General features: G+C 40.2%; 1 protein-coding gene across 1 annotated transcript; it reads right to left on the bottom strand.

The window, feature by feature from the left end:
* Positions 1-349: 349 nt before the first annotated feature.
* Positions 350-13,600, bottom strand: chpfb (chondroitin polymerizing factor b). Its single transcript, XM_053637574.1, has 4 exons — positions 13,142-13,600; positions 10,694-11,261; positions 5,345-5,527; positions 350-2,395 (listed from the first exon to the last, which is right to left on the bottom strand). The coding sequence occupies exons 1-4, from the start codon at positions 13,429-13,431 to the stop codon at positions 1,133-1,135; spliced, it is 2,304 nt and encodes a 767-aa protein (XP_053493549.1). The 5' UTR covers positions 13,432-13,600; the 3' UTR covers positions 350-1,132.
* Between the last annotated feature and the right edge of the window lie 1,175 nt (positions 13,601-14,775).

The following is a 14,775-nucleotide window of genomic DNA, read 5'->3' as shown; positions in this document are numbered from 1 at the left end:
CGAGTTGGAAATTTCAGAGTTCCCAGTTGTCGTAAACGCAACAATAGCCTATAATCTCCTGAAAAGAATGTGCCATATTATCTATACACATTTAGCTTTGTTCTGCTATTGTAACATCTTCAGTCTTGGTAAATCTGAGTATTGTACATCAAACATTTGGTCTCGTTATTTGAAATGTACTGTTATTATTCGTGTGGGGAAATGCTATTTAAAGGAAAGGAACACATGATGAAATCAGCCTGTATGCCCATCCCTTTCCTTAGGAGTTTTGAGTCACTGGCAGCTGTGCAGCTGCAGGTCCACCCTACTTTAACAGTTGTAGCAGCTACATTTTATATTATATTTGATGATATAGATACACACACACACACACACACACACACACACACACACACACACTCAAATATATACTGCATTACATATTATAAATAATAATCTCATTCAAGATATTGGTACCACAGAGGCCAATGTCAGGCTGTCAAAACACACACACACACACACACACACACACACACACACACACACACGAGACATGTATACATTCACATCCTTGTAAAGCACTGATCATTTGTGTTGCTTATTTCCTCAATCTGGGCAAATGCAACACAACTTGAGAAATGCACAGTGCGGCACTCACACTTTTTTGCAGATTCTTTACAAGTCATGAAATACATGGTACCATGATGAAAGGGACAGAGGCTATACAGAGCTGGTTGTTGGACCCCGACAAACACAGCAAGCATGAAAAGGAATGTGAGACAGAAATACATTTCGAACAAACAGGCATTTGGAGATTCGGAGAACTGGACACTGAACTGGATGGTTTCCACAATTTCTGAGGTCTCTAGTTTTGTTGTAAACAAAATTAGCCCTCAAGTTTCCTCCACGATACTTATTGCTTCTGTCAGGGCCACCACAGAGACGTTCTTCAGTCAGAACCTAGACGTACTCTGAAAAAAAGTTCCTTCAAATGTAGGTTTCCATTCTTCCCATTGCAGGGTTATGGAGTGGTGGCTTATTTAGAGAACGCCTAGCACCTTGTTGTTTCAGATGATTTGTAGAAATCTCACAGGACAGAACATGCTAGACAATCGCCAGTCTCGGATTCCTGCAATGCAACTCCTGAAAGGGTTCAGGTGCTGTTGCCTTGCTCTTGTTCGAACATGAGCATGGCGAGCTGGGAGCGGGACGCAATGCTTTCACGTTTGCTCTGGAGGCAACGGTGGAAGGTGTCCTCGCTCAGTCGTGCATCGCACGTGCGATTTCGGTACTCCTGGCGCAGCGCAGGCTCCACGGCACGGAACACGTGCAGGCCTGAATAGCGCACAAACACATCATAGATATCCAGGCTCTCCAGCAGCTCCTCGTCCTCATGCGCATCGGCTTCCATGTGCGCACGAGCAGACATGTAGTCACCATTGTAGAAGCACGCCTCTTCAAAAGAATAGCGGTCGAAGTGGCCCGCCTCACGCACTAAATCTGTAGCTGTAGGCAGAGCCTGATCCGGATACGCCACTCGTGGGTTGAAGTCTTGAAAATGAATGGGGAAGAAAACCTGCCAGCCACTTATAGCATTCATCCGGCAGCGATTCAGGAATTCGGAGTTGAGCGCTGTGTCAGCAGTAGCTATCAAAAACAACGTGTCTGCTGGGTGCTTCCTCGATACCACATCCAAAACACGCAGAAGACCAGGATTCTCCGTCTTCACACTGATCCATGGCACTTTGACGTTAGGAAAGCGCCGTTCTATTGCAGCTACTTTTGCCTTGACCTCTGCAAAAACGTCATCTGTGCCCACTTTCTGTGCCTCTGCAGGCTCATAGAGGAAGAGGAAGCTGAGTATTGCATTCTCAGCTGGCTCAAACAGACCTGAAATGCAGCGATCCAGGAATCGAACCACTGTGGTACGGTCTGCACTAGTTAGGGGCAGCAAAATGTGTACCCGTGTTGCCTCAGTCACATACGGCATGGGGATGATCTCCACTCGGCTTAAGGGCCGAAGCAAATGGACGCGCCGTGACACCAAATGCCCGGAGCCTGATTCGGTTTCAGCCCGGAGCTGAAGGTCAAGTGTGTATTCCATGCCACGGGTTGGATCAAAGCGGCGGTAGCCATTGACTAACTGTGGGGCACTCAGTTGCAGCACAGGTGAGTATTTCTTATTCAGCTCAGCCACAGCAACCTTAATGACATCATCCACATCGGCACGGTCGGCGCCACTCAGCTGGCACTTGGGCGAGCCATCAGCACAGGAGAACAGCTGCTCTTCTGTGAAATAGTCCCAGCGAAGGACCTCAAACCGACTCTTGGGCATGAACGGTGGTGGGACTCCTACAGGCCATGCTGTGCTCCTGTTGCCGTCCACAGCCAAGTGGCTGATGTTCTTTATCTGCGCCTGCGGCAAACACAAAATAAAAGCATTATAATAACATCAGATTAACGGAAATATTACCGACATTTGTGTAGAGTTAATCAGTCAGGTATGTTTCTTTTGGAGTGTGTCACATATACGAGATGTTGAAACAAAGTCACTGAGAAATGTAGGAGTGCAAATAAAAATATTGTGTGTTTCAACAGCTGCGTAGTGTCTACTTTGCATTTTCTGTCAATTGAAACCGCAGTACACTGCACCAGTACACACTCCATTGCATTTAAGCTACTTATTTAGTACTTGTGGCCACCTGGGAAAACCCTTCACATGGTGAAAACGTGACACTGACTACGTTTACATGGACAGCAGTAATGTAGTTATTGACCTTACTCTGAGTAAGATAATATTGTGATTAAGGTGTTTACGAGTCGCTTTTAGAATACTCCTGTCATGTACCTGTTTTACATGTTATAGAACATAATTAGATTAACGGCACATGTCATTATGTCACCACGCCACGCCGTGCGACGTCCCTCCAGAATTTCACGTATCGACATACAGTTGGTCTTCATTATGGTACCGTATACAGTTTTGGGTGTTTTTATTAAATTTTTTTACGAACGCTTTAAGTGCAGTTAATTATTTGTCATGCTGTACGTGCTAATAGACGACTGCTTGAAGCCGTGGGCTGCGTCCCAAACCGCATACTCACCGTCTATATAGTAATCGAGATACATGTATTTTTCCCCACTACAGGACTATAGTAGGCAAGTATGCGGTTTGGGACGCAGCCGAACTCTCTTGTTCACCGTAAAACTGCCGTGTGTGATCGTGTCCTGTCGCAAAATGCGGTGAAAACTCCCACACGACGTTCATAATGTGATTAAGGTGTTTACATGTCTGTAATACACGTCCATAATGCGACTAAAACAGGAGTACTCCACCTGTCTTAATTCGATTATTGCTTACTTCGAGTATGACCTTAATCAGATAAAGGAAATTAAAAATTGCTGTTTACATGCTAGTTTCTTAATCAAACTATGGTCTTAATCGGGTTAAGAGTGGATTATTGTTGTCCATGTAAATGCAAATTCTACTGTAGGTAGTTCTGAAAACAACAACAACAAAAAAAAAGAGTTCCCAATAATTGAAATATCTCCACCATAAGTTCTAAAAATTTAAAGTGTGGTTACCCCTACAAGTGAAAACGGAGAAAACTGCCTTTAACTATTTTCATTCCGACTGCAGTGCAGGAACATCGTGGACATTTTGACAGCAGGTATCTGATGCTCAAACTGAACTGATTAAGCATATGTCAGGTTTGCTACTAGATGGTACTATCCACCAACTTGATCAAAGTGTGATTTTCACTGTGTGAGAAAATGCAGGAAGACTATACAAGATTAAAAAGAGAGAGAGGGAGGAAAAAAAAAAACATTTATATGCCATTTTGGTGAAATATCTAAGGGTTCTTAAAGTTGAAATGTGAAAATATGGCAAAAAAAAGTTTTTCCAGGCCACCACCCATACATATATTAAGGTTGATTCGAAACAAATAAACTTGTGCTGACACATAATTTTGTTAAAATGTAAACGGGCCACAGTTGTTGATTATTTGTAATTAATAATAAAAAAAATATACCTGCAAGCAGTGATTAACGGGGCCATGCACCAAAGGCACAGCAAGCGCAATGCAGAGCCCGGAGAACACGAAGAGGAGAAATAAAATGTACACGAATGAATACAAGATTGATTCAGAAGCACAGCTGAGCATGAGATTGAACAGGAAATTAACAGAATAGAGGCGTTTTTTTTACATGCCAAGAGATTGAAATGTTACTGGTCCTTTAAAGAAAGGAACCAAATGACACATCACAGTGCGTCACACAGAGAACGCATGTTTGTCTTGATGCTGAGGAGAACTTCTAAGGTGAGAATGAGCACACAAAAGCATCAGCTGGAATGTTAACCGATTAGCATGCTAAGCTAATTAGCATAAGATAAACACAGGCAAGGTCAAATTCATAAATGTACTTCTCAGGAACGGTAGAAAATATCAAAAATCTGTTCAATCATTTCTGTGTGGTTAGGTCCAAACATCATCTGACCCGATTTGAACAAAATTGGACAAGATTTGTCGGAAGAGTAGCGGAAAAAAACCCCAAACTGTTTTTCATTTACTCCAATATGGCAGACAAACAAAATGATGGAAAATGACAAATGAGATACCTTTGGAATCGGCATACACAAAAGGTATGTAATGACACTGAAAAAAAAAAATTTGATTTTAACAATGTTTTCAAGTTGTGTCTTTTTACAAAAAAAAAAAAAAAAAAAAAAAATATCTCTAGAACAGTATGTGGTGCTGTGTTCAAGTTTCTCAGGTACACAGAGGACATGGCATGAACGAGCCCTACCAAATTTTCTGCTGATGTCTCCAAAATTTTTAAAGATATTACAATATATGACAAATTTCAAAATGGCGGACAGGCGGTTCATCCGTTCGCCATGACCCAATGAATATGTAGACAACAAGATCATAATTTTCAAACTATTCAAAAGTAAATAAGCAAAAAAAAAAAAAAAAAAAGTCATTTTTCAAAACTCATGACCTGTACGTTGCACTGTTCTCAAATTCGGTCAATCCAGTCTGGCAACCCTGATTACTACATACCCACCTCTTGCAAAGAGGTGCATAAACTTGACACCAATTCTAACTTTACCGGTTTGAGATGAAGAAATTATGAGACATCCACAGCTCCATGGTGTGTGAATCGTAAACATGGAAGGAAATAAAATAGAGTATTTGTATCGCATAGAAACAATAATCCAAATAGAATTGACCAGGAGAATGGCAGTAAGCAAGAAAGAATTATGGCAATGGAAAGAGTGGAATAAGGAGTGAAGGAAGGGGCTTGATACAGAGGAACAGATAAACAAACAAAGAAAAAAAAAATAGCTGGAGACTTTCACCTGAAGTTTCTTGATCTCTTCATAGGTTTTCTGTAGCTCTCTTTCTGTGAAGTATCTGTGCAGGCGATACATCTGCTCTGGGTTGCTCACAGGGTGAACCGAGAGAGCGTTCTGGAAGTCCGGGCTTTCATCTCCACTCAGGTCCATGGTGTTTCTCATCTCAAAGTAATTATAATGAAGCTCCTGTGAGACAAAACAAAAATATCCAAATATGACATGTAGTCCAATACAGACTATTTCTCAAATCCTCAAGCTTTAAAGCATAATGCTGCATTTTTCATGTACGCTAAATTACAGTTCATCATAACTAAAAAGAACATGGCCCTGCCAAGTGCCCATGTCTGTACAACCCCTGCTGACAGCAGTAATGCTGTTTTAAACATCTCACCCTAATTACACTTATTAACTTAACGACTCTCAGCAGGCCATCCTGCAGAGGACAGGAAGTCCTTTCACTTATGGCTTGCTCATATCAGAGATTAGTCATTCCTCTTTTGCTAATCCTACAAGTGCCAATATCCAAACTTTATTCGGCAACCAAAAATAATAACGGCTGACTATGTTTACATCATAGTCTGTCTACGGATAAACCACGTTTGAGTGTCTAGATCCTCAAATAGTCTTGCCCTCCAAAAAGTGGTGATTTTGAATTTGATGGGAGTTTTACTGTATTGTCAGTCATCTCCATGCAACACTGTCTGGCTTGTCACTTGTAAACCACCACAGATCAATTTAAACATGCAAAGCCTGGATTATACTTGCTTTTAATTATACACAAGATGGCTGCAGTACATATCAATGCATCACATATGTACATCCACAGAAAGGAGCTCAGTGTCTGGGTGGTGCAATGCCAACGCAGCTTGTGGGCCCGTATAGCAGCATGTGACACTGTGACCACAATGGACTAAACAAACTAGTGTTGTATCTCAAATCTTATCCTTATGTACCATTCTATGCTTGTGTTTTAATGCTAACCGGTTCACATTTTATAACAAATATTTGAATTTTTAAAAACCTTCAATGCTATGGAAAGGTCTGTCTTGCATACCGTTCTTCTGGATCTTTTAGATTAGTAATTACTTTAGAATGTGAGGACAAAGTTCTTTAGATTGATGCAGATATTGATAACTGACAACAACAGTGACAGTGGAAGGTTTTAAGACAGACATATTTGTTGCACAGTAATGTTGCATTACTGACAGACAGGGATGTTTTGGATTTGACATGCCATCTAGTGGATGCCGTTTTCTCCCAGATGCACATACAGTACGCAGGACAATTGCCGCTACTTCTATAACATTAAGTCACTCATCATCTCATTACACTGGCTCCCTGTAACTCCCTCTACAATTTATGTACAAATAAAAAGAATTCTTTAAAAAATTTAAGGAGGAAATGTGAATGTATCCTTTGACAATTCAGAACTTTAAGGAAGGGACACCAGCACAGTAGGAAAATTGCAAAAAAAAAAGGTAAACCTGTACAACCTACTTCACTAAATGTCTTATGGTATAAAAGTACAAAACCATAGACTTATGTACAAGGAATGAAGTTCCCTTTGCTACATGGTTGAATTCAAGTTAAGGCGTGTGAAAACAGGTTATTGCAAGGGGTTTTCCCCTGAAAATTATATATATATTTTTTTCTGCCTGAATGCTGTTTGCAATAACACATTAATGGTGGACAACAATCTGACATGATTCATCTTTGTTTCATCACAATAACCTGCAATCTTAACAGGAGGGTATAGACTTTTTCAGCTTTGTGTCCCACTGATTATTTTTTTTATACATATCGAATAACATTTTTAACATGAGTAAAGTGTCTTTTATAACCCATGTGCATATTCCAGATTATTAATAAAATATTTACAGAACTTTAGAAAATTCCATTTTTGCATGTCCCAACCCAAACTAAATCGTACCTTAAAATATAATCATTTGAATACTTCACTCAACCCTGAACACATTCACCAGGCATTAGGCTTGTGCAGTATTGATTGTTCCCTGCTCCCAATTTACCATTAAAATAATTAATTTTTTTTTTTTTTTTTTTTTAAATCATGAAAAATTATGTAAATCATCTACAACTGGCAGCTAAAATTAGGGCAAAACTTTTTAAGTACATTTCCACAGGTTTAAGGAGTATGGTAGGGTATAATAATACCCGAAAATACATTTTCAGCAGGCAGGAACTGCACAAGGAAACATTTTCAATTTACAGTAAACCCCCTTTTACACCTTTCCAGTTACTGTGGTTTCACGTAACTGTGGTTGATCGCAGTCTGAAAAAACGACATAGAAAATTCCAGAAATAGCAAACATTCATAACCAGCCATTTGTCACTTAGTAGCTGTCTCGGTTATCAGATCAACGCTCTCGTCATTGCAGTGCTTGTGTTCAAGTTACACATATTTTTCTTAGTAATGGCCCGAAAGCACAAGAGTAGTGATGCTGGCAAATCGCCAGTATAAAATCGCAAATGTGCCAAAGGGAAGCTGTAAAGTACTTCCTTTAAGTGAAAAAGTAAAAATTCTCAATTTAATAGGGAAAGAAAAAACAAAAAAAAACAAAACTGTATACCGAGGTCACTAGGATGTATGTTAAGAACAAATCTTCTATCCATTAAATTGTGAAAAAAGAAAAAGAAATTGATGCTATTACTAAACTTTATGTAGGGCTGGGTGGTTCAGCTAAAAAAATTATATCATGATATAAATGTTTCATATCATTCGGCATTGATAATTATTGATAAACTAAAATTATTTAAACAAAGACCAGTTAAAAAAAAAAAAAAAAAAAAAAAAAGGTTTGAATTTACCCACTGTATTTTTAAAATGTACCCACTTTAATAAGGCAAACAACAAATACAAAATAAAATGTAAACAAATATCTTCTCTTGTATCTTATATGAAGATTAAATGAACAAGTGTTAAAGAAACTCTTGGACTTATTAAATAAAATGTGTGCAATGTAAAAGTGTAAACGTAGAACAATCAAGGCAAAGGAAAGGTCAACATCGCATTTTAGCATAGAATGTGACTCCTGGTGCTCTTGCTTGTGCTCAGCCTGTTAGCATAGCCTCATATAAAACTTCCACTTTAACACTTACTTCCAGATAACACTGTGCTGAGGCTGCCACTTTGAAACACTATTATCAAAATTATCGATTGATAATAAACGCGTGTTTTTTTTTTTTAATTATGTACATCTTTTGAATGTCCTCAAAGCCATTATTATGTCTAGTTGCTAATTCTATGCTTAAAAAATAAAAAATTAAAAAAAAAAAAATCCTCAACCCTGTTCCTCATTTATGATTGAAATGTAGCCAGCGTCAGCAAAGAAACCTTGTAAAAAAAAAAAAAAAAAAAAAAGTGAGGTGAACACATTTGAATGTTACAAGGGCTAAATGGTACCCAATCAGTGGAACCACCCATAAACCAAGAGTAGTGCAGTTTAAAGGTATTTGGCAGAAAATCAGTTCATGCTCTGTAAACAGCATGCAGCATACATATTGCAGTGCATCTCGTGACATGTTCTGAGAGACTGTGCCGAGGTTCACAAACTTATGACTTATGACTACTTTCTTGCAAGCATGTCGACAGCAGAAATAGGGACTTTGGCCCTGAAATACTGTTAGTGTTCATAATTTGGCCCTGATATTGCACATAGCTGTACTGTATCTCAATGCGAAACAAGCCACCTTCTCATCGAAGGCAAATACTCCTGGGCATAGTGGTTTCCTGCTGACAGACGAGAGCTGAGCTTGAAAAATGAAGTCACTTGTAGCCAGCATAAACATGGACCTCTCAGGGGAATGCAGCAACATGAACAGTTTGCTTTATCTACACTGGTCTGCTTTTGGAGCTGGCCAGGATGATCCATGCCAGGTTATAATTTGTCAAACTCTCCTGCATATACAGCTCTATACTAATATAGATGCTATTTTACATACAACGTAATTGGACCTCATGATGAGAAGCTTCAGTAGCGAGTCCAGCCTCTACCGAAGAGGCGTATACTCACTGCATTTGGAAAGCCATGAAGCAACAACTTGAAAAGCAACAAAGTTTGAAAATATGTGAGGAAGAGAATATAGCTGCATGAAAGGGTAGGAAAAATGGAACCATTAAAATGATGAGTCATAATTGTATGGTGGCCTGCAAAAACCCTTCAGATGGTCAAAAAGCGACATTTTCTAATAGACTGGGTGTCCCAAAAATACATAGGGAAACACTTTGTAGCAAAATAACTTACAAAAAATGTTCATACTTACTGTAGTTTATATTACTGATATTTTTTTTTCAGATAACCTTTAAGAATGCTCTTGACAAAAGAAGAACGTATTGAAATCACTCTCATGGCTGGATCGGGAAGCTGTCGCAAGATTGCGATGGGACTTCAACAGGACGCATGGCAAACACCACGCACGCACGCACGCACGCACGCACGGCCAAACTTATTAACAAATTCAAAAAGACTGGAAGTGTTGCGGGCCAGCCGAGAAGTGAGTGTCCACAAACATCCACTATGTATGAAGACTTTTGGGACACCCTATACAGTATAGCATTCCTTTTTCCTCAGCTGGAACATGTTTATCCTTTGCATGCATTTCAAACACAAGTCAGTCCAATGTCACACCTACGTCTACATTTATAACCTAATTTACTTAAGGAAAACCATTACTGGAAATTTTAAAGAATTAGAGGGTTAGAATGGGAAATGACTTTGATTATCAGCATCATCCACATCCGTCTGATGGTAAAAGTCACTCGACTGACCTCCGTTCCTGCTGACATCAGTGGGGAAATAATCGCTGATTAATTCAGTACTGTTATGTTGGCTAAATTTCTTGTTTTAAGATCAATTCGATATTCTTCCGCCGTCATCTGTACAAAGTGTATAAGTGCACTTCTCTGTATAAATGACATGATGGCACAAGAGCATTGTAGACAGCTAGTATCTGATTACAAACTGAATTGCTCAAGCTTATGACTGTTTCGATCTGGCATGTAGACTACCTAATCCAAAAGCTTGAACAGATTGTGAAAAATTGCGCACACTTTAGCTACCATTAGATATCTTCATGCAGACCGACTGCTTTTACATTTGCCGGCTCCTTACCCAACAGGATGTCTGCAGGCAGAGAGCCAACGCAAGGTTAGAAAGTAAATAAAATCATTTGCGTGTCGTTTCGGTAAAGTATATTTATGTTTCTTTAAAGCAGAGGTCTCAAGGTATAAAACTGGCAGAAAAACTCAATTTCTGTCAGTTTGACTAGTTTTCACAGCCCACCAAACAATTAACCCTGATACAGATTGAGTATGTGCTAATGGATCCGTCCTACCTCGTGCTCCTTCACACAGCTAATGCCAGCATGATCGATGATGCAACGCCCCAGCCACTCGTCAGGCCTGACACTAACAATGTCAGTTCTGCAACGCTCCAAGAACGGCTTAAGCTTCAGCAATAAGGCCCTGGACAGGAGGAAACCTGAGCCTCCATGACAGTACCTTCCCTGGGCTTCACCTCCAATGAACTCCCCTGGGTGGCCCATGTACAACTGGAGGTCCATGTTCAAGTGGCCCACCAGCGTCTTCAGTCTGTCAGGCTGGATGTAAGTGTCATCCTGAAGTATGTAGAACCAGTCATACTCTGCTACATGGTGCTCCAGGAGGTACTGCACCGTCTGGAACATGTTGGGCACAGGATGCTCATGACCGTGGGCCACCACAAACATCCCGTGAGGGACTTTACGGTTGTGAGAGCCGGTGAAAAAGATAAGGCGGCCATCCAGATGGTGATTCAGCGTCCTGTTAACTGCCACAGCCAATGTGTTCAAGTTGTTTTTGGATGTCACGACTGCTACGAAGAGACGTTCATGGATACCCAGCTCTGTGCTGGCATACTTGGCTCTAAAAGGAGTTTAAAAAAAAAGAAAAAAAAAAAAGAAGAGAATTACATGAAATTTACATTATATACACATATTGGCATAATTTCTTAGCTCATCTTGATACTGTGTGTTAGGAATTCTACATTTCCTCACTCAAAACGCCAAGAATTAGGGTTGCACGGTATACCAGGACTACTGTATGGTAGTATCGTGATACAAAGGCTATAAAATCCCACCGATGCCACAGTATTTTTTTAAACGGTAGTACTGTCAGTACGCTATTTCTCTAAGTAATGTTGCATGTCCGGCAGTTAATACAATTTCCGCCAAAACAACACATCTCACTGCTTTTGCAGAAAACACAAAAGGTTAGCGACACTTCATTTAACCTTAATTCTCGACCTTATTTATTCCTAATGTGTTCATTATTCATACTCTGAGGACAATTTCTATTTGCGCAGATAGATGAAATATGTAGCACACTGAATTAGTTGCTTGCCAATTGTATGACTGTTCTTGAGTATTTCCAATAGTCAGTTATTCACTCTCATTAACAAAGTATTCGGAGGAAAATTAGGTGTGCCTGTTTTCATTAATAGTTATGAATTCCTGTAAATGTTGCACAGAAACAATGATCATTTTATAGATTTGAATTAACACAGTATTGCATGGTATCATGATACTACTTGGTATCGTGATACTAAAGCTGGTATAGCATAGCAAGTCGATTTTTGGTATCGTGACAACCCTACTAAGAATCATAATCTGCCTAAAGATGTTTGGACAAATTGATCTTAAACGGTTCCTCAGATGGATTATTATTTTATTTTTTTTTAAATTAGAGCTCTTTATTCCACTTTTAATTTAAGCTAACCAAATGATTAGAACCCTGAAGATCGTATAGACTAGTGTAGAAATCGAATCAAGCGTATTCCTCTGCCTGAAATGTGATCACTGGGAAGTGAACCAACAACTTAGTGTACAACAGGATACTGAGCTCCTTTTAATAACAGGAGCAAGGGCATGCATCAAAAGCGTTAGATCAAATGTCTTTAATCATAGCAGTGTGGAAACCCTTTTTGTTGATGCTTGCAGAAAACAATATGCCATGTCAAGCGCCTGTAAGACTTCTAACATATAAACTGGCTGAGGAATAAGAGAGCACAGATGTGGCCTTTAGGCTGTGGCAGACGGGCGTGGACGCTCCAAAATAGTGATTGGCATTTAGACTCGGTTTCAGTGATTCTTCTGAACTTACTGCAAGTTCCTTAAGTCAGTGGTTCCCAAACTTTTCCAGGGCAAGGCCCCCCCAAATGGCATTAACATTAAAAATACAGACTTCTGAATATATCCCCCTTTTTAAATTTTTTTTTATTAATAATTACATCTTGCATCTTTACATTACATTAGGAACTGATTGTGTGTGTGTGTGTGTGTGTGTGTGTGTGTGTGGGTGGTTGTCTGAAAGTGAGAAAGAGAAAATCATGTATTTATTTATTTTTTCACACCAAATTGTTGAGGCCCCCAGGGCGCCCCCTGGCGGCCCCCACTTTGAAAACCACTGGCTTAAGTTTGATTGATAAATAAATAAATAAATAAATAAATAAATAAATAAATAAGTGCGCTGGTTAACGTGTTGACCCCTACTGCAACACACAACCACACTCTTAATACTGACACTATTTATTGCAAAAGAAAACAAACAAATAAACTATGTAAATTGCTAGTTCATATAGTACCAAATGCTATATAACTTCTAATGCAGTGTAATCATAGTGTAAGAGCATTAAACAAGACACGCACGGTGAACAAATCAGGTATTAAAGGGTCGCATGTATAGAGTGGACTGCCTCATCCATGGCATCTCCAGCAGAAACAAGCAGAAGCTCTACTTACGCCTACCTGAAAACTTTCTTCGGCGGACCTTGCTGGGCGGGCTTGTTATACGGCACTATTTTGGGCTGAAAGTCGTCCTCCTCGGCGTTGCCCGCTGCTATCGAGCTCGGTTTGCGCGCTCCCTTCGCACCTCCGGACGCGGCCACCGGCGCCTCCTCAGTCACAGCGACGGCGCCGTACCCGCAGCTCTCGTCCACCCATGTGACACTGAGCAGGCTGAGAGTGAAGCCCAGAGAGATGCCTACCACCACCGGGCCGATCGGCCTCGCCAGAGAGATCAGCGTCGCAATCCGCATTGCTAATGAACCGACGCCTGGCCTGTCTTTCTATTCCCGCCGCTGGCACCGACAACGAGCTACTCTCGGAAGAGAGGAAGCGCTCGATACAAAGCCTCTTTTCTGAACGCTTTGAGGACAAGACGACGTCTCCGGTTGTTTAGTGACGTGTCACCTCACTGAACTGAACTCCGCCTCCCCGCTGACGTCACCCAACACGCGCTGATGGAGGCTCGGACCGTTTTGGAGTAACGCCATCTGCACCAGACTGATGTTAACCTGCATTTATAGTCATTTTAGACAAGCAACAGGTCAAAACAAAGTCTGGAAAGCACTTGGAGATGAGCATTACGCGAAGTGGCATCCATACATCCATCCTATAAGTATACCTTAGGGGTGAAACAATGCCACCATCAATATCTGTATATAGTGCTCCAAGTATCTGTATCAGTAAGTGGGCGTGGTCTAAACCGGAAGGATTTTTTGTTTGTTTGTTTGTTTGTTTGTTTTTTTGTCTGTATATTTAATTCAATTCAGTTTTATTTGTATAGTGCTTTTAACAGTGGACACTGTCACAAGCAGATTTACAAAAATATATAAATGTATCCCTAATGAGCAAGACAGAGGTGACGTGGCAAGGAAAAACTCCCTGAGAGGACATGAGGAAGAAACCTTGAGACAAACCAGACTTAAAAGGGAACCCGTCCTCATCTGGGTGACAACAGACAGGGCGACTGTAAATAATTTCCCTTCTGTAACTCTATACTCTATGGTGCAATTGTGTAATTAGGAACTAATGAGCTTATGAGAAACTTATGAGTATGAGCATCAGAGTCTTTTCTGAATCCGTTATAGTTTTAACATGACGTCTACTCTAGACTATTCTAGACTTCTAGACGCTAGACTTCAGTGCAAAACTGTTTGTACTGTAGCAAGTGCAATCCTAAGCCATCTTTATGGTTTATAAGTTGTACTATCCACAGTTATCTCATTGACCTTAAGATTATCCATGTGAGGTCATCCTCAGCAGCAGCGAGGAGTTTTCAGGTGATGAGATCTGCAACCAGAAGTAGGGCATCAGGATGGATCATGCAGTTCTGGAGAGGAGAAAGGGTCAGGATGTATGTTTGTTTGTCTTAATGGGCTGCTGGTACAAAAACGTGCAAAGTTCCTTTTAGTAAGCTGGAGAAAGATGTCAGACATCAGATGTATGCGTCATCATTTATAAACAGATATGAAGGTAAGAAAAGACTTATTAATAGAAACGAACACCCACGCTAACATTAGCCCGAAACTATGACTTTATTGTAAGACTGAAAAATGATGCAAGACATGTGCTAGTAGCACAAGTAGCCCATTAAATAT

Source organism: Ictalurus furcatus, chromosome 12 (genome assembly GCF_023375685.1).
Source record: "Ictalurus furcatus strain D&B chromosome 12, Billie_1.0, whole genome shotgun sequence".
NCBI classification, from domain to species: domain Eukaryota; kingdom Metazoa; phylum Chordata; class Actinopteri; order Siluriformes; family Ictaluridae; genus Ictalurus; species Ictalurus furcatus.
The sequence above is the reverse complement of the archived record's forward strand: the minus strand, read 5'-3'. Positions and strand labels throughout refer to the sequence as shown.

Coding starts and splice junctions, on each gene's coding strand:
- chpfb (XM_053637574.1), bottom strand. CDS start 13,431: ATGCGGATTGCGACGCTGATCTCTCTGGCGAGGCCGATCGGCCCGGTG. Junction 5,528..10,693: donor GCTGTGTGAAGGAGCACGAG/GTAGGACGGATC, acceptor TTTGTCTCACAG/GAGCTTCATTATAATTACTT. Junction 2,396..5,344: donor AAGAGATCAAGAAACTTCAG/GTGAAAGTCTCC, acceptor TGTTTGCCGCAG/GCGCAGATAAAGAACATCAG.